Source organism: Gymnoscopelus braueri, assembly GCF_963280865.1.
Source record: "Gymnoscopelus braueri genome assembly, chromosome: 1".
NCBI lineage: Eukaryota > Metazoa > Chordata > Actinopteri > Myctophiformes > Myctophidae > Gymnoscopelus > Gymnoscopelus braueri.
This window is the reverse complement of record NC_137603.1, coordinates 43431433-43453788: the sequence shown is the minus strand read 5'-3', so window position 1 is coordinate 43453788 and position 22356 is coordinate 43431433. Positions and strand designations below refer to the sequence as shown.

Below are 22356 nucleotides of genomic sequence, written 5' to 3'. Positions count from 1 at the left end.
ATATATATATATATATTTTTTGATAATAAATCGGTAAAATCAGGCAAAAATAAGAATTAAATAACATAACCCTAACCTAACTATAATTATAAATATAATTGGTGTTGCATTAGTCGACTATTAGTCGACTATAGGCAACATTTGGCCCATCAGATTCGACTATAGAAATCCTTAGTCGGGGACAGGCCTAATATATTTCCTTTCCTTAAGGCACCCTAATGACCACTTATGACTTGCTGCTCACCTACTGTATCTAATCATTTCCATTTATGTATATATACAGTACATGCATAAAAATGTATCGTTTCCGTATATATACTATATGCAAACCGCAACAGTTTAAATACTTCAAGTCATTTGATAGGAGACCTGGACTAGTCATAGGACCGCATTTCTAGACCTTGGTTTTTCTTGACAGATCCACCTAGCTACAACATGTGGGGGAAAAAAATGCCATTTCTAAATAGTAGATTACAACTGATTCCAGTACTATCGCTATGCAACTCGGAAGGCATTGATAGGACCACAATGGAAACCTGTGCCTGCCTTGTTTTCTATTGGCATCGACTAGGATCCTAGAAATGTGGTCCTGAAACTGCAGCCTCCTGCACTGCCCTTTTCGCTGAGATGTTAAATGGAGCAGAGCATAATGGCCAATGTAATGACCAGAACACAAGCTGGACATTTGTTTTGACACAACGGTGAACACAACCACAGACCAGAGAGAAAGAATGAGTACTTGAGGTTTGCACAGCTTCCCTTAGATCTCTGGCCAAGAAGACTTTGTTGTAGGGAGGCAACAGAGGCCTAAACCATTGATCTTTTCGGTGCTGCGAGTTATGCTAGAATAAAGGTAAACATTACACCGTACAGCCAACATTCCCTTACCTCTCCATAAAAAATGAGAGAGAAAATGAGCTCAGTAGGATAATGAGAAAGAGGTTGCTCTACTGCACAATACATTAATATTCATCATGCTTTGCGGGTCCATTTTTACACTTGTAGAGTTAAATTAACACAGGAATTGACTGTGTGCAGCCTTTTCTCCTGATTAGCTCCTACAGCGAGCCATGATGACATTTTAACACACACACACACACACACACAAACATACTGCGAGTGTGTGCACACATACATGTGCACACATATGCATGCATGCACAAACAGACACACACACACACACACACACACACACACACACACACACACACACACACACACACACACACACACACACACACACACACACACACACACACACACACACACACACACACACACACACACACAGTGGCCTCTGAGAATCAGTGTGGGGCACCTGAGCTCCTCTAATCAGGCCACAGAGTACAGTGAGCGTTTGTATCAGTGCACTGGAGCACACAGAGACCAAGCAGCATCTGGACCATGAACACTCCCCTATCCCTAATGCCACAGCTGGGCCTCACAGGCCTACAGGGGACCAGTGACAGCCAGGGACCACAAACAAAAAACGATGACAAAACCCTTATGTTGTCAGGGTCGTGCTGGAACAAAACACCCAGGGGAGAGACACGTGCTGGAATGACAGTGAAGTGAAAGAAAGAAAAAAAATGTTTTTCTAGTGACAAGATGTATACGGTATGGAGTAGATCAATGCATATACAATAAGAAGATCAAAAAGGTCTAAAGGGCTAAGTGTTTAACTGTGGTGCAGGTAAGAATGAATGTTTTATCCATGTTCGTACACCGTGTAAGCGAGTTGATAGCGGAGTTGATTGTATCTTTATTTTAGTTTTGTTGGACCCTCGTATTTTGAAATGACCCTAACCCTAGTGGCCCGCCCTTTGAAGGAACAGCAAAAAATATATAATAACCCTTGCAGCAGTCATTTTGTCCACAGGATTCAAATATCATGTCAGAAACCCTGATGATGGGCATGAGGTGTCGTATCAGCAGATTACTCTTGATCATTCAAAAGCAGCCCATAGATCTATTTTCTCTTCCTTTTAGCATTATTTTGGAAAATACTGTATAGACTTGTTAATGTTAGACACTGGCAGGGTGCAGTGTTCCTCTCCCATTTAGTATTTATTTATTTATTTGTTTGTTTGTTTGTTTGTTTGTTTGTTTGTTTGTTTGTTTGTTTGTTTGTTTGTTTGTTTGTGCGTGCGTGCGTGCGTGCGTGCGTGCGTGCGTGCGTGCGTGCGTGCGTGCGTGCGTGCGTGCGTGCGTGCGTGCGTGCGTGCGTGCGTGCGTGCGTGCGTGCGTGCGTGCGTTGAGGGTAGAGGCGTTAGAGGTAGGTTGGTGCTGACATGGATTAGATGGTTGCATACCATAGAATGAGTACATGGTGAAATTGATGAATATAGAATACAAGCTTTGAACAAGACACATAGGGAAACAGGACGTTCGTGGGGAAAGAGGACAGCCTTAAGTGCTTTGAGGTCTCTGAGCGATTTCAAGTATAGGCATTAAACTCCCACCACAACCACATTAGAGCAGCATGTGTACAGTATGTGCCATTGTAATCTCTCAAGAACAGATTCTGCTCTGCGTTTGAATCTGTCGGTAGCCGTGTTGACAACCCGTGCGCATTGGTTTCAAGTGGGCGTGCTATCAGATCAGGAAGCAGGCCGCGCTTTACCCAATCAAATGTAGTGGGCGGGATTTACGTGTGTGCCGTTCCTTCCCCACTAGAAGCAAGCCGAAACTCATTTAACAATAGCGCCCTCGAAGCCGACAAGACCACGGAAAGTTAGTAACATTTTAAATTGCTCTTTCATCATAGAAACAAGTGGGCTTATAACCAAAACGATCCATGTTCTTTGGGAGAATTGGTGTTAGTGTTCCGTGGAGAAATATTGTTAGTTGGAATGAAAACATAGTCGCACCACCGGAAGTGGAGCGCTGAAGGCAGACCAAAAACCCTGGTTTCCTTGCGCACGGGTCCACCGTATAGCCCCCCCCAGAGCCAAGTGAAAGAGTAAAAAACAGCAGAGGGCGCTGTTTTTCCTTTTTATTTGGCGATGGGTTCCCAGATTGGTGCCATTGTAATGTGTAATGTACTGTACACATTACAATGGTGCAGTGAACCCTGGAGTGGATAGAGGGAGACGAAATGGCTTCTTCAGAAATATCAAACATGAAAACACAATAGCGCCATTGCCTATTTAGAACGGACACTGAAATAGTCCAACGATGAAACTTACAGTAGTTGAATCTCTGTAACTTTATGCTATTTCCTTCTTGTCTGTATCATAACTTGGATCACTATTTAAAGTGTTACTCCTTAAAAAAGGAGAGAAATTAATGGATAATTTGCTGCCAAGCCCATTGACCTAAAAATATTAGTCATGACTTATCCACATTACTTTACAATACTAATAAGTGTGTTTTGGAATATTGAAATAAAGTGATTTACAGTAGACCTAAGTTGTAATAGAGAACTTTTTGTGATTGTCCAGTCATGGAGGTAAGTATCATTCACGCTACTGACCTGCACTGCGGTTTATCTGGTCCCTGGCAATGTGTTTTTGTTCAGCACCATGGAGAGAGGCACGAAAACATATACATTCAGTAAGCTATATGAAAGCAGTTAAGAGAAGAACTTGGCTGAGTCTCAGGTCCTTATTCTGATCTATCCTATCTCCTACTGTACATCCGAGCGCCTACAGTAATTTGAAGTCGGTTGGCCATTTTGCGCATCAAGTCAAGTCTCTTATGCCTGCTCGAGGGACATAGGAAATAATCACATCTACGATTTGTTATTATTTTGTCAGTACCATTGATTTCTGGGATTTAGCAATGTTTTCTTATTTATTCTCTTCACAGAAACGTATATAAAAAATATAAGAGACATTTAAGAAGATGTTGCTGCATGAGGCCCATTGCCAAGTTAGTGGTAAGAGCAGAGCAGCGGGAATAACAAGATAAATGGAATTTCTTAAGTTCAGGCATAGCCACTGATGAAGCTGCATATTGCATATACAAAGCACATAAAAGGTATAGTTCTCCCTTTTCGCCACATCCTGTACACAGCTGACATCGGTGTAGAAGTATGTTCCTGTATTGAACTGCTAGCCCTAACAACTAATAATTAAGCAATATTACACAAGAGGGTGTGCGTTATTGTGACTATTGGCACGACAGTGATGTGAGGCGGAGCCGAGTTCCGCAAGCATCACTGAAGCGCTAGACAACTTTTCTCAAACTGAACACACAGAGAAACAAAACTGTTAGCTCAATCTCACTGTAATTAAGATATTCGATAGAAATTCTAATATGACAGATTTAGCTACTACCTCTGCAAACTTCCCATGCAAACTGCTAGCCTAGCCACTCAGCGGCTTTGTTCTACGACACTGATCAGCACAGCTGATTTTTATATTTATATTAGTGTGGTTGCCCTAACAGGGCAACCAGACTACTACAGACTACTACAACCGCTACTCCTCCCACAGTTTTTGCGGCACACACTCGTACCATATGTCAAATTGACCGGCTTTATCGGGAATCGTGTGCTAACAGATTAGTTGTATAGTTTAATTGATATTAATTTATTTGTGAATTAATTTTCCCCATTGACTTATATAAAAACTCCCATTCAAGTATTTTTTTTCTAGGAAATTGTAAGGGCTACAGATACAACACTTGGAGGGGAGGTTCATAGTCCAGTGGCAAATTATTAAAAAGATAATTACACCAGTCGGCCTCATGGTGGCACTATAACAGTCCACTTTACGTTTCGGGCCTATAACTCTTGAACCGTAGGTTGTAGAATAAATTTTTTTCCTGAATTCCTTGGGTCATGACGCAACTCCTCATATGGGCCACGCCCATTTGCGTCTGGATAGATTTTCTGACATTTACATTTTTCTTCAAAACACACTTTTTGCACCCTTGTCCAAATCTCACAAAAATCGGTACATATGATCTCTGGAGCCATGCAATAAACCTATCCAAGCAGAATTTTGATAGTCCATACCGTTCGTCCGTAATAGGCTTCCAAAGTTGGTGGGAGGGGCTTGTTTTACAGATAATGCCAAAAATCACGAACAAAACGTCCAGTCAATCCCAAATTTGAATCACATGTCAAGGGTGGTTTACTCAACGTATCCCCAAAAGCATTTCCACTTTGATCCATAGGGGACGCCACAAATGCGCTAAATTTAACCGTTTGATGCAAAAACTATATTTTTTGGGGGATCAATCCTCTCAAAATGAAATACAAGTGACCTCAGGAGTGACGTGACAATATAATTAGCCTGTTACATTTGTGGGAGGGGCCTATTTCTTTAGTGGGAGGGGCCTATTTCTTAAAATCAAAATGGCATGTATCACGAATGCAGGATCCGATCAGCACCGAATTAGAATCGCACGGCGCACGGCTTCCAACGGTATTCCTCCCAGCGAGTCGCGGGTCCCGGCGGCCGCGACCCGTGACTCGCGTCGGCGCAACCACACTTGCTATTTCCCAGAATTGCGAATATTCTAGTTAGGTGTGCAGTCATGCTCGTTTAAGCACGGGTAGAGAACCTACTTCAACCAATCAGATTACTTGGTCGGAACTACCTGTTGTATAATATGCAATCATACACTGCATCCACAGATAGATTAAAACACTGGCTGATAGTGACAGTATTGGCTAAATTCAATAGCAGTTCACACACACAGCTGGAACAAAGCTAATAACAAATAATAAGAGTTAGCGTGAATAATGGAGCACACAATAATCTCTGACTGGGCGGGATACAATATGTACGTATGTCTGTGCTTCCATGTGTGTACATGTGTAGTGTACTGTATTTTGTGTGTGTGTGGAGGGGGGGGGTGTAAGTGCGTGCATGCGCATGTGTGCATGCTTAGGTGTGTGATATTGTGTCCAGCTGTGTGCATCACTGTGTGTATGCATGTGCACTATGTTTGTCGGTACATGTGTATGTGTGTACGTGTACTTTGTGTGTGTACTGTGCAGCAAGCCATCTGTGTATGTAAAAGATTAATTCGGTACTCACCCATAAGAGGTGCTGCTGGCTCTCTTGCTTGCTGTCCTGGAACGGCTGGGCTTCAACTCTCCACTCATGCTCATGTCTGGAAGGAACAGCAACCACACAGTATAATCCTGATTATTAACCCATTAAGACCTGAGGCCGATTCTACAAATGTCTTCTAAATCAGTAGTTCTCACACTTTCAAGATTTAAAAAAAATGTTTAAAAAAATAGCAGATGTTCAAGCTCGTACAGCTTGTATATCTGCTATTTTTGAATAGCCAACTCAAAAAACTAAAATGACACAGATGCTTTCCCGGTTTTAATGGGTCCCTTTTGGTTACATTTGTACAATGTCCACGGGGTTAAATTAACTGCTCGGATACCACTGAGGACTGAGCCAACAGTTGTGTTTAGTCTGTGCTTAAATTGGACAGAGATGCTAAAAACTAAATGAGCTGCTAAAAGTAAAATCTTCTGACATTCGGTTCCATGAATGCCCACTAACACTAATCCAACTGCCAAATTCCTTTTCTACATTTCAACTGACAACATACCCACCCTGGCTTACACACACACACACGCAGGCATGCACGCACACACACATGCATGCACGCACGCGCACACATGCACACGCACACACGCACACCTTTCAATGGCTCTATCATCTATGAGCCATCTTGGACATGCCAACCTCTCACAGCTGTGGAGTATTTACGAGAGGAGAGGAGACTAGGAGAGGAGAGGAGAAGAGAAGAGAAGAGAAGAGAAGAGAAGAGAAGAGAAGAGAAGAGAAGAGAAGAGAAGAGAAGAGAAGAGAAGAGAAGAGAAGAGAAGAGAAGAGAGGAATGGAATGGAGAGAAGGGTGGACATTCTGACATGGACAGATGGGAGGTGAATGGAGTGTGACCAAGCCAGCTGCACACACACTCGTGAGTGTTGAATGGCTGGCAGCTACAATTGATTAAATATGGGTATGAATGTGCGCAAGCAACAGTGTGCAAAATATTCAGTCTTAAGACAGTAGTCAATGTGAGCATATGGTGTGTGTGTGTGTGTGTGTGTGTGTGTGTGTGTGTGTGTGTGTGTGTGTGTGTGTGTGTGTGTGTGTGTGTGTGTGTGTGTGTGTACACATGTATACCTTTCTCTCCCATGGCACAAACCAATTTTCTACCAGTCCTCCCAAGTCAACCTGAACGTGTCCTCCACACTGTAGTGCAGCCAAACACCTCTCCACTGGGGTGACAAAGTTTGTGAGGCCATTTTCAGCTCCTAACGACCACCTGGAAGACCCTGTTTCTACAAAGGCAGAAGAAGCCCTGGTAAATTATGATTTCTGCTGTCTAATTGCCCTCTAGCTGTCAGTCAGCAGGAAACTAATTGCTTTATGGTGAGTGGACCTTTTCACAAAATGGAGCCTGCTGCTCCCACTGTGGTCCACAAAAGCACTGGACTCATACTGTACGTACATGCATATCGTACTATAATCCTACTATCCTACTATCCTGCTACAAAATGAAGAAGATTTTCCTCCTCAGTGGGTTGACCATTTGATTTCAAATTGCACACAGGCATTGACCTTCGGTTCTGACCTTTGGCATATGCAGAGAGTGAATTAGCCGAGTCTTAACTTTTCCCAAATTTAAGCTGTTTATTAATATTTCTGTGAATTGTGACTCAATACTGTGAGGTAGGGGAGTGGCTCATAGGAGTAGAGCTAGGGATAATTGATCAGCAGGTGTTTTCAAATAAACAATCTATAAGCCCCACCCCCATGCTCTGCACCCCTATGTTAGACAAACTGCCTTGATTTTGAGAGCTCACCCATTGACTTGTATTGGAATATCAAAGACTTTGTACTTAAAATAATCGATGATTCTTGGAGCCAGCGGTCCAAAATCTCTTCCTAATCTTGTCAACAAAGCCTGCAGTATGCACCTTAAAAATGTGCATATCATTACTATTTAAATAGTACAACAAATACAGGCAAATCAGTCCCAAGAAAGAGGGATAAACTGCATCTAATTTTAATCAACTACGTTAACTACATTATAGCTGCTACATTATCACCAGACAGGAGTGTTCGTGTAATGCATGGTAAGTAAGACTACAAATAGTATTGTAGTAGGCATGAGTGTGTAAATTTCAATATCGGTGGTATTATTAATAATAATAATAAAATTAATAATCATAAATTTGGAATTATGAGTATTTAAAATTAAGAGTCAAAGATTTAACGAGGCACCATGAAAATCAACTTATGACTAAACACAAGCTTAATTTGTATTTAACCTTAACTTTAAACCATCAATAAAATAATGAAAGATTATAAAATAATCAAATATTATTTTATTTCAATAAATCTACAAGATCTGAAGGGGAAAACGTTCTCGTCTCGGCAGAGCCTTTTTTAAAGATGTGTGTCAACATATGTCAATGTTCTATAAGGAATAATAATTCAACTTGAGCAATGACCAAACTAGATTTGATATTAAAAATATATGAATTTATTCAATCAAACCTAATCTAGGCATGCAACATTTAATAAAAAGGAAAATCTCAACATTAAAAGTAATAAAGGTTTTAGCTGGATTCAGATGGAAGCTAAACCTAATCCTGTAAGAAAAACAACAGTTAAATGAAATAAGACTGATATGCCATGAGCAGCTGAATTGATCTTAATCAGGAGTTGTTCCTGTGTTTACCGCACATCACAGTTGTCATGTGATGTGTTTGATGTCCAGTGATGAACGTTGTCTGTTGTGGCAACGTGTAGTTGTAGATCCGTCCTATTGTCTCACTCAGTCCTCTGAGGAGCCAGTTGTGGCAGAATGCTGCCCACGTGATGTACCTATGGTCAGGCAAGAGCACAGTCGTCGTAGCGTTGAGCAGGGGCCAGTCAGGAGCAGGCTGTACTATCTTTTAGGGATGCCTAGGCCAGGCAGAAGAGACGCAGCGGAGACACAACTTGGTCAGGGTCAGATCGTCTGAGGGACCCCAAGCTGTTGCGTCTGGCTTGTGGGAGAATCAGGCCTTCCAGTCACGGAGGTGCGGTGTGAAGAGCTTTGTGGGCATCTTCTTCTTCGCAGTCCCTTGCTACCTCAGAGAGGGGCTTCCTCTGTCTGGGAGCTTCCGAGTAGTCGAAGTCGTCGAAGGCGAAGTCGTAGTAGACATGAAGAGGGGGGGTCACACACAGCGTTTATATACGTTGCGTGTTGACAGTAACATGAGGCTGTTGCAACACACGTGTTGTTGTTTTGAAGCAAAGTGGTCCAGAGAGATGTCCATCTTGGGCAGATGAAGTCATGCACTCGTGCATTGCTCATGGCTTAAATTACACATATTCTGCAAATGTCGTGTTTATTTTATTTACACAGTTATTATAAACCATTGAATCCAGTGCAGTAAACTACGATGAATATGATGCAAATAGTATATGTCATAATTACAATCAAAATCATGATTAATGAATTGGAATGATTACATGAATGAAACATTCAAACATTATGACATGAGTGGTAACATGAATGGTTACTTGTCAATAAGTCAGAGTGTTATCTGTGGGATGATAACAATCCAATAAAGGGAAACAGTATTATAATCCAAGAATCCTTATCCATTCAGGATTCTGAGTCTGTAGGGTCCAGTGAGTCTGCTTTTGGAGACAAACATCTGAAAATAGAGTGTACCAAGTTTCGCAAACCTTGCAAAGCGAGTTCTCAATCACACTTAAAGTCAACCTTGCGTTAGTGAAATGAGATGCAACTGTCATCTGTATCCATGGGCCATTCCTGAGGGTCAATAGGTCAGTTTGTGCAGCATGGGCTCCTATGTCATGTGGATTGAGCCATAAGTATGTGACAGAGAGAAGGGCACAAATGTGTCCATTTGTTCATCCAATATTGTAGGTGTGGAAACTGTATAAACAGTAATTGAAACTGTATAAACAGTAATTGTGCTTCTTTATAGATTGATAGTTACTACAGTATCAGTTAATAAATAGACAAACTGTTCTGGTGTGTTGAACTTGAACTCCATGAATCCTTTTGGAAGTTACTGATATGTCTTCATCACAACTATACCTCTGTTATCAAAAATATAAACGGCTGAAACTGCACGTGTCTCTAAACATGCTCATGAATCTAATAGAGAGGATTCATCATGCCAAAGTAACCATATCAACACATTAGCATTCTCCTTAAAGGACGACTTCACCCATTTTCAACGGACGACTTCACACATTTTCTATAGATTTGAAATCTTCAGATCTTGTACCCCGTCTGTGTCTCAGAGGAGCCTGAGGAGGGCTGTGGACAGTTCTGAAACCTGCCTACCAGGGACATCATCAATGGGTAATCCAAGTAATCAAACCTGCAGGTTTTTTATTCCTGGAATGTTAGCATGCTATAATGGAAGCCATTGTTCTTGCGTTAATAACATTTTGAATCTTGTTTGGAGAAAAAAAAGAAGAAAAACTGCCTAATGATGATATCACTGGTAGGCGGGTTTCTGAAGTGTCCACAGCCCTCCTATGAGACTAATGCCCATTATCATGAGCATTAGTGAGGACCAATTATATGAAGATATAGGGGTGATGTCGTCCTTAAAGGTAGGGTAAGTGATTTGCAATTATTCAAATAATTGCAAAATGGATCTATGTTCTGATAGTACTCGCTACTATAGAGTGTCCTGTCCATATAAGAGTCTCCCTCCAGCTCTTTATTAAACAGAAAATGCATTTTCAGTGCTCTCTCCTGATTGGCTCAAATGTTGTCACCTACCTGAAAATGTATTATATTATGTTTACTAAAGAGCTGGAGAGACCCCTGTGACCGAACAAACGCTCTGTAGCAATGATTACCATCAGAATATAGTACCTTTAAAAAAATAATAAAAAAATTTACAAAACAAAATCACTTACCCTACCTTTAAATACTAGACTACGAAAAACATACATTCATTTTTATTTTTTTTATTTTTTACTCCCATCCGTAATTGACCTACTGCGCACACATTTTAGATAGAAATAAGCAAAAGCAAAGCTCCAGAACCAAACCAAATAAATTCATATTAGATATTAAATTGTTAAAATTAAATTGAGTGGCGGATCATGTGACACTGACTCCTCTGTACTTTCTCCTCAGCTATAATTATATAATATAATAATAGTCACATGGGATGACATGACAGAAGGTACTGTATACAGTGTCTTGATGCTAGCATTAGACCCTGGGGCAGACAAGCTTGCAACTTGCAAGGCAGCATGAATACTGTATTTCATGTAGTATTTGCTGAGCTAATTGACTGCATGATAAAGCCATTACAATGTAAGAGAGATAGAGAGAAAGACAGGGGAGAGAGGGAAGCATACTGCTGTGCACCGTTGTCTCACATGACAGGAGAAAGCCTCAGGTAATCTAGCTGCTATTAAATAAAATCCCACACAAGCATGCACGCACGCACACACGCACGCTCGCACACACACAATTCTACAATTCAAGTCAAACTCCAACATATAATACGTTTTTTTTTTTTAAGTGATTGAATGATGGAGCATGGAGGCATCCATAAACAGATGACCTACAGGACAGCAAACAAAGGCAGCAACAAGGCTTTACAGAGAGGCACTCTGAACAGAGTACAACTCTAGTGGCAGCTCAATTGTTTTAATGTATTAGGCTGGTGATACTTTGCAAAAATGCTAAATATATATATGTGTGTGTGGGGGGGGGGGGGGGGGGGGGCGGTCTGGCATGTCTAGCCCATTGATTACTACTCACGATATTGAGTAGTATGATTTTCGAGTTAACCACTGGACTTGGTTAATTTCAGTACGGATCGCATCTACTTGCAGAGACTTCAAACTAGCTTACGATATGGATTTTTCTTTTTGTCAAATGTATGTTATCATTGTGTTATAATGCATTTCAAAGAGCAAAATGACGAAAGTCTTGTCAAAAATGGTCCCTGCTGAAAATATGGATTGACAATGAACATTCAAACCATGCAATGATGTTTAGCCAACATTGACTCACTTATTCAGGTTAATTCGGTCACACAAATGTTACACTCAAAGGGCTTTACACAGGTTTACATTTGAACAAACGACACCCTCTGTCCTTAGGTAACGTTTTAATGACTTGGGAGAAAAATGTAAGCAAGCACAAAATCTAAAAATAAAGCCATTAAGAGGAAAATGGTTTATGTTTATGCACAATATGGCGGGAGCTGTGAATAGACATGTATTGATTAGTTTTAGTGTTACATTTTTATATTAGTGAACCGAAAAGGTTACAACACCCATAATACACAGATTATGAAATAAGAAAGAATGATTGAAACTACACTTACAAATAGTTTTGATTAAATTGTGGTCTAAATAGACCTCATGTGGTACCCCAGTCATCTAAGTATATAGGGTTTGACTGGTTATTTATAAAGCTTTTTTTAAAAGGATATTATGGCGTTTGGTCGTTCTGTCCACCACTTTGATCCCAAACAACAACATACAGTATCTTGCAAATTTGCTCTGCCCCTTCATGCTCCCCAGAGGATGACCCCTACAGATTTTGGTCACTCCATGGCCACCCTCAGGCCAAAGGTTTGCACACAAATTGCACACAAGCTATAACAAAATATCACAAAATTGTCATGAATTTGCTGAGCATATCCATGCTCCTTGGAGAACAATCCATAATATGACCTGATGGCCTCTCCCCTAGCAGCACCTTTAGGCCAATAGACACATTGTAGCTAATCTATCCCACATGACTGATTGATCGTCTGTGTACTGTAAACTCTCCATTCCCACCACTCCAACATTGTAGCATTGTGACTTACAGTATCTCTCAATTTACCTCAACTTTATTTATTTATATATACATAGGCTATTTAAATATATATTTTTAATTCTTTTTATTATTAGCACTTCATTTCATCGTCTATGGCGAGGAACAGCCACCGCTTTCCCCACTGCAGCAGAAGGCGCAGCCAGCAAAAAGAGTGTCAAAGTTGAGAAAAGTTCTGCTTTGCCACTGCTGCTGCGTGGCGAGACAGAGCGGCAGCCAAACGGAAGCACACTGGGCTCCGGAGTTGCATGGCGTAGACAACGTACACACACTTGAAACGGACTGCAGGTAGTACTGAATATTGAACAAAGTTTTTAATAAAATGTATCCAGATTTGGCAACTGCATTGCCTATTTCTTGCCTAAAATGTATAGGTAATTTTACAAACAAGCTGCCAGAGACGACCATTGAGTGTCTATGTCACAGGGAGATTGGAGAACCAGGGAGATTGAAGACAGAGTGCTCGTTTTTAGGCACGGGGCGAGGCGGGGCTTTGATGGGACTCGGACCAGTCTTTTGTTGTTCCCCCCCCACGTAGCAACCAGGAAGCTACGCTAGGGGAACGCTGAACACGCGTTCACACGCACACGTGATAATAGTTATTGTCCTGACGGAGGCGCGCCGACTCAGCAGAGCTTGAGGCCGAGGAGGTGCGCCCTCCAGTGCCCGCACTGACCGGCCGATGCTCTGCTAGTCGAATCAGCGCCGTCCGAGTTGTGAACCGATAGGGACAGAATAGTTCTTTTCATGGATCACTGTGTGTGTGTGTGTGTGTGTGTGTGTGTGTGTGTGTGTGTGTGTGTGTGTGTGTGTGTGTGTGTGTGTGTGTGTGTGTGTGTGTGTGTGTGTGTGTGTGTGTGTGTGTCAGGGAGAAACTAAAACAAAAGCCAGAACACAATAAAAGTATCTTAACAGTCCTGCTTTCAATAAACCAAATTGAAAGCATGAGCGCGTGCGCGTGTGTGTGTGTGTGTGTGTGTGTGTGTGTGTGTGTGTGTGTGTGTGGTCGCGGCCATATATGTCTGTGCACTTTAGTTGGGAAGCCTGGCTCGTGGCTCCCTCTAGTGTTGTTTCTAAATTGAAAGCATGAGCGTGTGCGCGTGCGCGCGTGCGTGTGCGTGTGCGTGTGCGTGTGTGTGTGTGTGTGTGGTCGCGGCCATATATGTGTGTGCACTTTAGTTGGGAAGCCTGGCTCGTGGCTCCCTCTAGTGTTGTTTCTAAATTGAAAGCATGAGCGCGTGCGCGTGCGCGTGCGCGTGCGCGTGCACGTGTGTGTGTGTGGTCGCGGCTATATATGTGTGTGCACTTTAGTTGGGAAGCCTGGCTCGTGGCTCCCTCTAGTGTTGTTTCTACAGAATTGCTTGGGGGGCGGTGAAAACGATTGCTCCTTCTCCAATTTCCCTGGTTCTCCAATGTCCCTATAACATCGATACTTCTTCTGCCTGTCTGCCGCCCAGAGCAGAGGAGCTCTCGCTGGATCACAGCTCGCTTATTTACAAGGCTGTCACTCATACCTCGGCTTGGACATGCCCATTTTGCGATAACGCGGAACAATAGAAATCGCTGCTGGTGTGAATTCAGCGTAAGAATCTTCGATTTTCCATTTACTTCCATTTTTTAACCCACCAGTGAGATTTTCGTTTCCTTTGTCTAAACAGGCAGAGGTACTGAAAGCTCTTTTTTTAACCGGCCTCTAGAACCATCACTAGCCACGTGTACCTCTCCAAGAGAATCTCATCATTTGCAATGCATTCTGAGCAGGAGGCACACAAATGCCCTTCAGTCTAATTCCATTTTAGTTATATATTTGTTTTAAATAAATGACCTCACTGAACATCTGAGGATAGCAATCAATGGAATACATGTTGAATGTTTCAACAAACATTCCCAAAAATAATCCTCTCACCTTGATAATATTTAACTGTGTGTAGCTATAATCTCTGATGGAGGACAGCAGATGGAGGATGTTTTCTGTAATCTTCTAAATCATTTGGAAACAAAAGATGACATGCTAAACTGTGGCTACGCACTGAACCAGAGTCAAGGTAGAGCTTATTATGTGTAACTACATGCATGAACAAAAGGATACATATAACTAGAAAAAGTGCTCCTCGGAGCACAGGTCTCCGCCAGGTCAGGTAGGTTATTGTTGGCTAGCAGTGTTCAGAATTCGCCAATCAGGCTGGAATATGAAAAGTCGGACGGAACCGTCATGATCACTTGACTATAGAGATAATGTGTACCGATTTGCATGATGTTTGGACACAATTTTCAGGAGTAATACAATTTTTTGTGTGCAAAAATCGGCCTCCTGGTGGCGCTATAATAGGGCAATGTTAAGAGAGCATTTGTTCCTCAACGTAGTGGGAATGTGCATGCAAAGTTTCACCGCAATCGGATGCTGTGTTCATGATTTGCAGCATTTTGTTCAAAACGGGCCACTCCTGCAAACTTTAGATGTCAATCTTAGCCAATCAGGATGGAATATGAAAAATCAAACAGATCCGTCTTGATCACATGACTACAGAGATCATGTGTACCAATTTGCGTGAAATTTGGATAAAATCTTAAGAAGTAATATCAAGTCGGCCTCCTGGTGGCGCTGTAAAAGGCAGATGTGAAAAATGCAGGGCAAAGGTTTTTCCTTTAGGGAGTGCGCATACATTACATTACAGTGCAGTTATAGGTAAAAACACAAATCGGCCTGTTATAGCGCCACCATGAGGCTGATTTCTTCCACAGCCTAGTGGGAATGTGCGTGCAAAATTTCACGGAAATTGCACACTGTGTTCATGATTTGAGGCCTTTTGTTCAAAACGGAGCACTCCTGCAAACTTTGGAAGCCAATATTAACCAATCAAGATGGAATATGAAAAATATGAAAGACCCGTTACGTGTTATGACTATGAAGATACTGTGTACCGATTTGCGGCATTTTTGGACAAAATATGTAGGAGTACTGTCAAAATTTTTTTTGCACAAATCGGCCTCCTGGTGGCGCTATAACAGGCCCATGTGAAAACATTGGGGCAGAGGTTCTGCTCTGGCATCCAGGGAGTGTGTGTGCACAATTTTGCTGCGATCAAGCCAACGGTGCCGGAAATTAGCTGTACACAGACAGAACGGTGCCGGAGATTAGCTGTACACAGACAGAATGACACACGCACCGAAGCACGGAAGGACGGACGGACAGGGTGCAAAACATACTCTCTCGCCATGCCTGTCGGCTTGGCGGAGACAATGAAGCTAGTACACCACTTTTAAACTTCACATTAGCTGGAATAATGATTCAGGTAGATATCAGTCAATTACAGAGGTAAAGTGTGTGCATCAGTAACCAGAAATACTACATCCATGTTTGGCATGTGTTGTGAGCCTGTAGATCTGCCATTTTTGCCATTTTCTTAACATTTTGTTTTGATTTGTTTTGACTATAACATGCCCAAAATAGGGACACCGGGTTGAAAGTGTTTAAAAATACTATGTAAAGACAGACAGACTGAACAAACACTTCATAAAGTGATGAATGTGGGAATGGTGGGAGATCCTGCTGTGTCTATTCTACGCAGTGGTTCCCAAACTTTTTAGCTCAAGTAGAGTTTTTTTTAGATGTGACGCGTTGCGAGGTTGGAGATTGGCCATTTTCACTACTTCTTAAAAGTTATTTCTTCTAATGTATGGACTTTAATTCATGAAAATCTTAAATTTTGTTTTGGGGATCATTTTTCTTATTTTTTTTTTGGAGTCTTCACTCGCATCCGACATACAGTAAATGTGTCTGTGACCCACAAATGGGTCCCGACCCACTGTTTGGGAACCACTTTTCTACAGTATATGCCCCCAGACACAAGTTGATGCATGCAGTCATACAAAACTGAAAAACCTGAACACAAGAACAATTGATCTGTTGCCTTGAAGATTCTGCAATTAATTTGGAGAAATATTGATTTTGTTGTGATTGGGGATACAGAAATGTTGATGTCTCCCTCTTTAAACCCTAACACAATTTTCTTTTTAAAAATACATATAATAGGTTTTATACTGAAAGCCTTCTTTCTAAAACCCTTTAGAGAATGAAGTGGACAGAATGTGTCAGTAAGTAAAGCCAGTAGAGTGTGTGGGGGAGTGCGTTACTGAGCTTAATGTAGACTGTAAGGTGTGGAGGGTTTGAGAGGAATGACCATAACAGTTACACTTTCAATGAAGCTCATGTCGATATTACATTATAAACATGCTCATAATGCATTATAATCAGCTTATTAAAGTATATAAGTACATTATAATCTGCTTATAACACTGTATAATTACAGTTAAAAGCACTCATACTGTAAGTACTCATAATGCATAATAACAGTAATCATAACACATTATAAAGCAATTTTTATTAGTGACTTATGTCAAGTATCATACTTTTTAATAATTACTGGTCAATCACTTTTTCTTTTGGCCAAGATCACAGTGTATTATAACCATCATAATTGTAATACATTGTAATCATTTTATAAGCATAGTGTGATTATAAGTCACTATGCTTTTACCAGTAAGTGGTCATGGGGTGTTTTAAGTTAAAAGCAAACAACAAGAGCATTAAATCTATGCAACAACAACAACAAAGAAAATCCTTACACCTCTTGTCATTACGATACTTAAAGTACTTTACTTAAAGCACCTATTAACCACTTAAAGTGATTTATAACCACACTGTAATGCATTATAAAAGAGATTATAATGCATAATTGGAATTATTATAATGTATTACAACTATATACATTATGATCCTTAGAAAAGAACATGTGAGTCCAGAATTATGAAGTATCGTGATACTTGACCATATAAGTAATTATAAAGTGCTTTATAATGCGTTATGATTATTGTTATAAAAGATGATTATGAGTATTCATATTCATGAGATGAGTGCTTACAACTATAATGACCTGTATGTATAGTAGTGTTAAAAGCGGATTATAATGCCTTATAATTATGTTTATAATGTATTATATACATGGGCTTATTAAAATGTGTTTATAAACCATTATAGACATGGGCTTCATAGAAAGTGTTTAGAATGCATTATAGACACGGGCTTCATAGAAAGTGTTTAGAATGCATTATAGACATGGGCTTCATAGAAAGTGTTTAGAATGCATTATAGACATGGGCTTCATAGAAAGTGTTTAGAATGCATTATAGACATGGGCTTCATAGAAAGTGTTTAGAATTCATTATAGACATGGGCTTCATAGAAAGTGTTGCCAAAGTGACAGATGAAATAAAAACCCTGTGAGGGCTGGCTGGGGAAACAGAGTGAGTGTGCCAGGGCTGTCAGCTTATGCTGTAGTTAGCAATGCAGCCGCCCGGCATCACTCCTGACGTCTCTCCCAGCTCTGTCTGCCGTCCAGAGCAGGAAACAAAACAGGAGGAGAGTGATTTGTGCTCATTGTGAAGGATATTACCCCAACGTCACTTCTCATGATTAGCTTGTCTTTATACAGAATGTTGATTATTATAGTAATGACAAAAAAATGCAAACAATATATATTATTATATTTTTCTTTTTTCTTTTTATTTGCTGCGACCACGCAGTTAATATAAGCCAGTCTGTCAGTCAGTTGGTCGGCCCGTCAGTCCAAAATGTCGTAGTGCAAGCCGAGAGTTGCTCGCAGCTTATCACAAATTACGGGCTTGTTTTTCTGGACTCGGAGGCAAACCAACACACAATGATCAACTTAGGTTGTAAACGGTGTCACAAAGAGAAATGGGCAGCAAGTTAATTCCACCATCAAGTAGGCCTACAGCCGACAGCTTCGTACATTAGTCCTGAGCGGTCTATAAATCAGTCACCATGAGAGGCTAGTTAGTCCAAGGTTGTTGTAACAGTATAGCCCACCTGCCCGTGTGCCTCTTGCTGACAGACACAGCGCTGTGTCATGCTGCTGTCTAATAATGAAACCTTCCCATCTGCTCCCTTCACATCTCCTATAGTTTGAATGACCTTAGGTCAGAGCCTGCAGCTGGGATACCATAGTGCAGTTACCGCATCAAATGTAGTTATCAGTGATGGACAGAGTACTGTAGAGTTTTTTCTCCTTTCACTCCGCTATGTCGTTTCAAACAGAAATATTGTACTTTTGACTCCACTACTTTTCTAGGAAGGGACTCTTGCGAAAGTGTGTAAGGATATAGCCTCAGAAGATAGAAGCCATCACACACACAATGATAATATAGGACCACAACGGAAACAAGTCCCCAGGACTTGTTTGGGATATCCTTTTAGCCTAAATGTCTTGACTGTCCTCGTGCTGTCTATATTTATGTCTAACAAAGTATTCAACCATTCAATCATTCAATCAATCAATGATCTACACGGTAAAATCCTGAGTATTGAGAAAGCAGACATTTTCCATTATTTCTTACACTCTCAGAGTTAAATTAACACTCAGGCCTTTACACCGTGCAAACCTGAGCACAACTTGCCTGATGCCATAATGAGACTGTTGATCTACCTTTTTTCTTCTACTCTGAGAGGTATAAATTCTAGTGTAGTCAGCCTGCATTGTGTTACCCATAAAGGTAAGGGTCCATTTGGTTACATTTGTACACAGTTTAAAATACTTAAATTAACAATGCAGACTTTACTGTGCAGGTGTAGCTGTTAAGCATTGCATCATATGTACAATGCAGTTGAACACTGTATGGACACAAAGTTGCCAGACGCATTTCCTAAAGCGTCAGCACTTGGTCAAAAACCAGTTCAGTTTACCATCACACAACAAAGCACACTCTTCTGTTTCCCCTAAAATTCCACCCCATACTTGTCTGACTGTAAGACAAGTACATACACTGTGAAGCACACCCAAGGGGAGGATAGAGTAAGCAGTAACTCAGAAAACAAGAAGATGTGAAGGGGAATCAAACAGCCAGAAAAAAGAAAAGCCTCATTATAAAACAAAACAAATGGGAGACTGAGATCACGAATACACTGGTAGATACAAGCATGATTTGAACAACCCCCTTCAAACACACACACACACACACACACACACACACACACACACACACACACACACACACACACACACACACACACACACACACACACACACACACACACACACACACACACACACACACACACCGTCAATACTCACATCTTGGGCTGTGGTGTTCACTCTTAAAGAGGGTCATATCAGGGACACCACACCAGTAGAGAGGCTGAGGCTAGTGGACTGGAGGAGGAAGGATGTCTGAAGGATCCCTTGCTACTCTCTTAAATCTTTCTCCCTCTGCACTCACTGTTGTTACTGCTCTGTCTGTGTGTATGTGCAGGCTGATGTTAGACTAACTGCCGTCTTCTCTTACTACTGAATAGATGACAACCCAGCCAGAGCAGCACCAATGGGATGTACCAAGTGCTTTTCTTTGGCAGGGGGGGTAGACAGGGGCAGCACTGGACTGTTCCATTAGCTGGAGAGCTGGCAGGGGGATCGAATGAGTCTGCAGCTGGCTTCCCCTCAGCAACAGGAACTTGGCTGCAGCTCAGGGCTTGAAAATTCTGCCCAGGCAATGGAGAAGCTGCCCATGGTGTGTGTCTGTGTGTGTGTGCGCGTGCGTGCGTGCGTGCGTGGGTGCGTGCAAAAGCACCATGTGTACGCGTGTGCGTGTGTGTCTGTGCGTGCAACCGCATGCGTGCACATGTGTGTAACTTAAAGCACATGTAAGGGTTGAGGGGCTAGGCAGAGGGGTGCCTGGGCAATGAGCTGAATCTGTGCAGCAAAGGCTGAGTGGAGCCGAAACCTGAGGACACAGCAGCCCCAGTGAGACTGAGGTTTAGACTGGAAAAGCACCATGTCTGAGACTTCATTTCACACTGCACTGGCACTCAAAAACACAAACAGTGAAACACATGCATCTCACTTACACCAGGGTGTAGGTTTGGTTTAACTGATGATGGGGACTGATATGTTTTTCTACCCTGCCTGAAACATTGCATGACAGGGCATTGTAATCACTCCTGTCTGTTTGTTTGTTTGTTTGTTTGTTTGTTTGTTAGCAAGATAACTTGAGAATGGATGGCAACATTTTCATGAAACTTTGGAGGAATGATCAAAAGGCTGCCCTATTCAGCCTTCACAATCAAGGTGAAGGCTAAATAGAGAACGGATGTCCACATTTTCATGAAACTTGGGGGGAATGATTAGTAGCTTACATTAGGCTGCCCTGAAGGTCAAAAGGCCATGGTCACAATTACGTTACCTCACCTGTTACTGGACAGCATAGCGGAAAAATGTCAATAAGGAAATATGATAGGGGGACACAAAAATGAAAAGCACAACAGCTGAAAGTACACCGTAACCAAGAACTACTAAAGAACTAGTGCGCTGCACGTATTAACATCCCAGCAAGCACAGTCAGGACCCGGACCAATCAGTGACGTCTCGATTGGGGCTAGATCAAGTCAAACCAAGACAAGTCAGATCTGGCCCAGAATATCACCTGATTTCAACCAAAATTAATCCTGACCACAAAAACGTCACTTCCAGGACGTCATCTAAACACATTTCTCATCACCCAAAATTGCTGTCCAAATGTCCATATGATGTCCCAGTGATGACGTCCTGTAAATGACGTAAAGATCATCCCCATATGGGCTGTGATCTGGCCTAGTCCTGAACGTCACCAGGGTGATGACCGGGCGTCATCATAACGTCATCATGACGTCATTGTGCTTGCTGGGATATCAATCCTTTAGTCGAGTGGGTACCGTGTGCTGCACACACATTAAAAATAAACTGAATACAATTGGCCAAAACAGACTGATTCACTTCTTTCTTCTGTCCATTGAAAGTGATATTCTGCGTAACTTGGATTTTACAACCCTCATTAAAGACTTCGCTCTAAAAAAAAAACAAAGGAATAAAAACTTCTAATGGTAGGAATAGGCCTGATGTATCTATAATTGTTCTGGTGTTGAATTAATGCTGCCTTAATACTAGACCTGTCTAGTATTAAGACTGTGTTGTCCCCTAGCCAGTCTGGAGCCTTGTGGAACTCATATTTGTGGCTATTAAGTTAGCAGCTGTGAACGCAGCAGTGCACTGTGTACACTGTACAGTTTAGTCTACCTGGCATTGAATAAATGCTCCTACTGTGCATTTATTGTAGAGATGTTTCTGGTTGAGCGGCATGTCTACACGTGAAGCCCTGTTAATCAGCAGGAGGTACAAATTATTTTGAAATATATACCAGTTTGCCATAACTGTTATTTTCCATAGTTCTATCATCCAACTGTACACCTCACATCTCGGTTCTCCATATGCACTAAAACGTTGCTCTGCACTTTATAAGTGCAGAGCAACTTATACATATATATATATATATATATATATATATATTTTTATTATTATTCATTTAGTATGCATATTACATCATTCATTTAGTATTCATCACATTGTAGTGTGATTATATGTGTGAATGTACAGTATAGAGTTCTAACAGTGAAGAAAACAAGGCTGCATTTAGTAAACCCTCATATGGCTCTAA

At 41.4% G+C, this 22356-nt stretch overlaps 2 protein-coding genes across 2 annotated transcripts in view; both read right to left on the bottom strand.

The window, feature by feature from the left end:
• The window catches only part of LOC308082823 (RNA-binding Raly-like protein), a 48685-nt gene extending 28532 nt beyond the window's left edge, over nucleotides 1–20153 (bottom strand). The window contains exons 1-2 of the mRNA XM_080424867.1: nucleotides 19965–20153; nucleotides 5994–6069 (exon numbers count right to left, since the gene is read on the bottom strand). Coding sequence (XP_080280993.1) covers nucleotides 5994–6069; nucleotides 19965–20001 — 113 coding nt within the window. The 5' untranslated portion in view covers nucleotides 20002–20153. The remainder of the gene's footprint in view (nucleotides 1–5993; nucleotides 6070–19964) is intronic.
• The window catches only part of LOC308085658 (ammonium transporter Rh type C 2-like), a 212258-nt gene that overhangs the window by 32213 nt on the left and 157689 nt on the right, over nucleotides 1–22356 (bottom strand). The window lies entirely within an intron of this gene.